The sequence below is a fragment of the Corvus kubaryi genome, unplaced genomic scaffold, assembly GCF_017639235.1.
Source record: "Corvus kubaryi isolate FWS band 111438036 unplaced genomic scaffold, C.kubaryi_AGA036_p1.0 61733, whole genome shotgun sequence".
Taxonomy (NCBI): Eukaryota; Metazoa; Chordata; class Aves; order Passeriformes; family Corvidae; genus Corvus; species Corvus kubaryi.
The window spans coordinates 1121-4678 of NW_024581419.1; the positions used below are offsets into that span (position 1 = coordinate 1121).

Consider the following 3558-nt stretch of genomic DNA (forward strand, 5'->3'; position numbering starts at 1 on the left):
GTGGAATCTCAGACTGGTCTGAGTTGGAAAAGACCAAGAGATGACTTTGTGCCACCACCTATGCTATGGTGCTAAGGGCAGCACCATGAGGTGACACGGTGGCTGTCCCAGCCCTGGGCAGAGGGAACAGGCACCACTGGCCTCAGAAACCACCGCATCATTTATTCAACAATGATTATGAGGGAAAGGAAATTAAAGGAGTTTTCCCCCCAAATCCTTCTCAATCCAGCACCCCCGCCGGACGGCACATTGGGTTTGACTCCAGGCTCATCACCAAACAAGTGATCGGGATGAGGAACAAGGTGGGATTGAGGCTCCAGGGAAGCCCCCCCCACATCCCAAAATTACTCCTCAGCTGCAGCCGAAGTTTTCTCAATCAGATGGTGGGGACCAGCCGGAACCCCCTCAGTGGCCACGTGTGTTCATTCCTCCTCCAGCCTGTGTTGGAGCCACCCCCCCCAAATGTGATCCATCACCACTGGCCCCACTCTGGGGGGTTTGCGGGGCTGACAAACATGGGGAAGGAGTTTGGTGATAATTCCCTGTCGTTCTTTAGCTTGGATGGAGAATTCCCTCGGGGTCAATGTGATCTTGTCCTCCTTGAGGCACCCGTGGGTACAGACCTCTTTGGTCGGGGGTTTATTGTAGGGACCGTGGGCTTTGGAACCTGAGGCCTGAGGCCCCGCCGTGGTCTGGGATTCAATTGTCGCCAATCATGATTAATGATTTATATTCCATAACAATTGGAGCGTGTCCTGGCACGGGGAGCTGGGCCCAGCCCTGGTCCCACAGGAGACCCCCAAACGGCTACGGCTGGGCTGTTGGGACCAGTGGAAGTGATGGGGACAGCGGGCCAGGCTGCGATAAGGGACTGGGGAGCGGCAAATGGGGTAAGGGGTCTGGGGGGGGTGGAGCCCCTCGGGACAGTTCACTGGGGCTGGCACTCCCCGGCCCGATGTGGGTGGGAGCCCTCAGGGACTGTTCATTGAGAATGGGGGTGGGACCCCCGTGGGACGGTCCATGGGGGCTGGGGGGTCTCTGGAGCCCTCAGGACAGGCTATGGGGGCTGGGGGAAGGTCCCTGCACCCCGCGTTCCCATTTGGGGGGGGGGTCGCGGGTCCTTCCTGCCCCGCCGGGTGCGCCCGGACACGTTTAACCGCCGCACCGCCGGAAACCCGTTCCGGGCAGGGCGTGGGGGAGGGGGGGGGGCGGTGGGACAAACCAAGGCGGGACGGGAGAGGACGGGACGTGATGCGATGGAATGGGACGGGATGGGACGGATCTGGACGGGATGGGATGAGATGGGATGGGATGGGATGAGATGGGAGAGGGTGAGCGGGGCGGAACGGGGCGGAGCGGGCGGCGGCGCGTGAGGCCGGCGGAACGGAAGGACGCGGAACGGAAGGCGCGCGGGCGCGTTTCCGGGGGCCGGCCCGGTGCGGCGGAGCGGCGATGGCGGCGGGCGGGCGGCGCTGAGGGACCGGCCATGGAGCGCGGGCCGGGCCGGCCCAGCCTGCAGCTCGTCCAGCAGGCCGTGCAGGCGCTCTACCACGACCCCGACCCCAGCGGCAAGGAGCGGGCGAGCTGCTGGCTGGGTGAACTGCAGCGCTCGGTGAGAGCCGCGGGCGGCGGGAACCGGGCCCGAGCTCGCGGGGAGGCCTCGGGCCCCATCCGGGGTTGGGCGGGGCACGGAACGGCGGCCTCGGGGCGGCCCCGGGGAGCCCCTACCCCGCCTGTGCCGCTTCCCGCTGCTCTGTGGCTGCTCCATTCCTGGGAGTGCTCTGGAGAGAGACTTTGGACAAGGGCCTGGAGGGACAGGAGCCAGGGAATGGCTTCCCAGTGCCAGAGGACAGGGCTGGATGGGAGATTGGGAATTGGGAATTGCTGGCTGGGAGGGTGGGCAGGCCCTGGCCCAGGGTGCCCAGAGCAGCTGGGGCTGCCCCTGGATCCCTGGCAGTGGCCAAGGCCAGGCTGGACATTGGGGCTGGAGCAGCCTGGCACAGTGGGAGGTGTCCCTGCCATGGCAGGGCTGGCACTGGAGGGGCTCTGAGGTCCCCTCCCACCCAGCCATTCCACGACTCCCCAAACGCCCCTGACTGCAGAGTCCTCACTGTGCTGCCATCCCAGCTCAGGCTGGGGGCTGGGAAGGTGCTGGCACTGGGACAGCCACCCGAGGAGGGACAGAGCAGCTCCATAACATCGGCAGAGACCCCACAACCCGTCCAGCAGAGCAGATTCCACAGCAGATCCGATGCCCCAGCCTTGCAGGAAAGTTCAGTCAGAGGCTTTCCTGGGCTGAGTGGAGTCTCACATGGAAACGAACACAGGAGAGCCCAGCAAGGCACAGGTGGCAGGAGGGGGTTGGATAAAGACCAAAATCACGACAGGGAATCCCAGTACTGAGGACACCAGGCCCATCTGAGGGCCCACACCAGGACTCCAGAGCAGAACATGGATGTGCCCAAGAGCTGGAGGAGAGCCAGGCAGGAAACCACAGCCTGCCCGGCCTCAGAGCTGCTCCAGCCAGTGCTGGGCTGGTCTGAGCCCAAAGGCTCGGTCCTGAGTGTGGGATCGGGGCACTGCTGAACCAGGGAAACACTAGGCAGACCCCAGAGCCCCCTGGCTGGGCTGGGGCTCGGGAACAGACTGTCACTGAATCCCAGAGTCACTGAGGTTGGAAAAGATCTTCAGGACCATCGAGGCGAAGCTGTGCCCCATCCCCACCTTGTACCCAGCCCAGAGCCCTGAGTGCCACCTCCAGGCCTTCCCTGGACACTTCCAGGGATGGGGACTCCAAACCTCCCTGGGCAGCATGATTAAAAATCCCAAATCCAGGTGATGCGGAAACCTGGGAGCAAAACTTGAGCTGATTCCATGAGCTTCGTAGCCCTTGTCTCTGACAGCCTTTGGGCCACAGGATTTCCCTGAGCTCAACCCAGTGTGAAATAAAACCTCTGCATCCCTAAAACCCATCTGTGGTCCTCACTGCAGCCTCACTAACAAAGGCAATTCCATCACAACCCTTGGCCAGCCACTCCAACAGCCGAACAGCTCATTGTTATAAACCACCGCCTGCCCAGCCTCGCTTCCAGCTGCAATCCAGCCTGGAAGAAAAAATAATCCCCTTTCCAAATCTCTCCCACGGGCAGGACAGTGGTGCCCAGAGGCTCCACCCCTACCAGTGCTCCGGACCCAAATCCTGGGCCAGGGTTCCCAGGGCTCTCCAGCATCGAACAGGGAACAACAGGGCAGCACCAGGCCAGATCAGCATGATCCAGGCTCATTCCCAGGAAAACCCAACCTCTTGCAGGTGGAAAAGGAAAACGTTATAGCTGGTGATAGCACAGAGCCTAGCTCCTGATCCCACTCCCAGAATTTCTGCTAGGAGATCTTTCCACGGCCACTGCAGCCTGGAACACAGCCGGAGCCGACTGCGGAACCCAAAGGGCCCAGACAAGCTGAGGAGGGCTGGGACACTCAGCACCCCATGTGCTCTCCTCTCCTCTCCTCTCCTCTCCTCTCCTCTCCTCTCCTCTCCTCTCCACTCCTCTCCTCTCC

General features: G+C 62.4%; 1 protein-coding gene across 1 annotated transcript in view; it reads left to right on the top strand.

The window, feature by feature from the left end:
* Positions 1-1421: 1421 nt before the first annotated feature.
* Positions 1422-3558, top strand: part of TNPO3 (transportin 3) — a 22582-nt gene continuing 20445 nt past the window's right edge. The window contains exon 1 of the mRNA XM_042045030.1: positions 1422-1612. Within this exon, the coding sequence (XP_041900964.1) occupies positions 1487-1612 (126 nt within the window). The 5' untranslated portion in view covers positions 1422-1486. The remainder of the gene's footprint in view (positions 1613-3558) is intronic.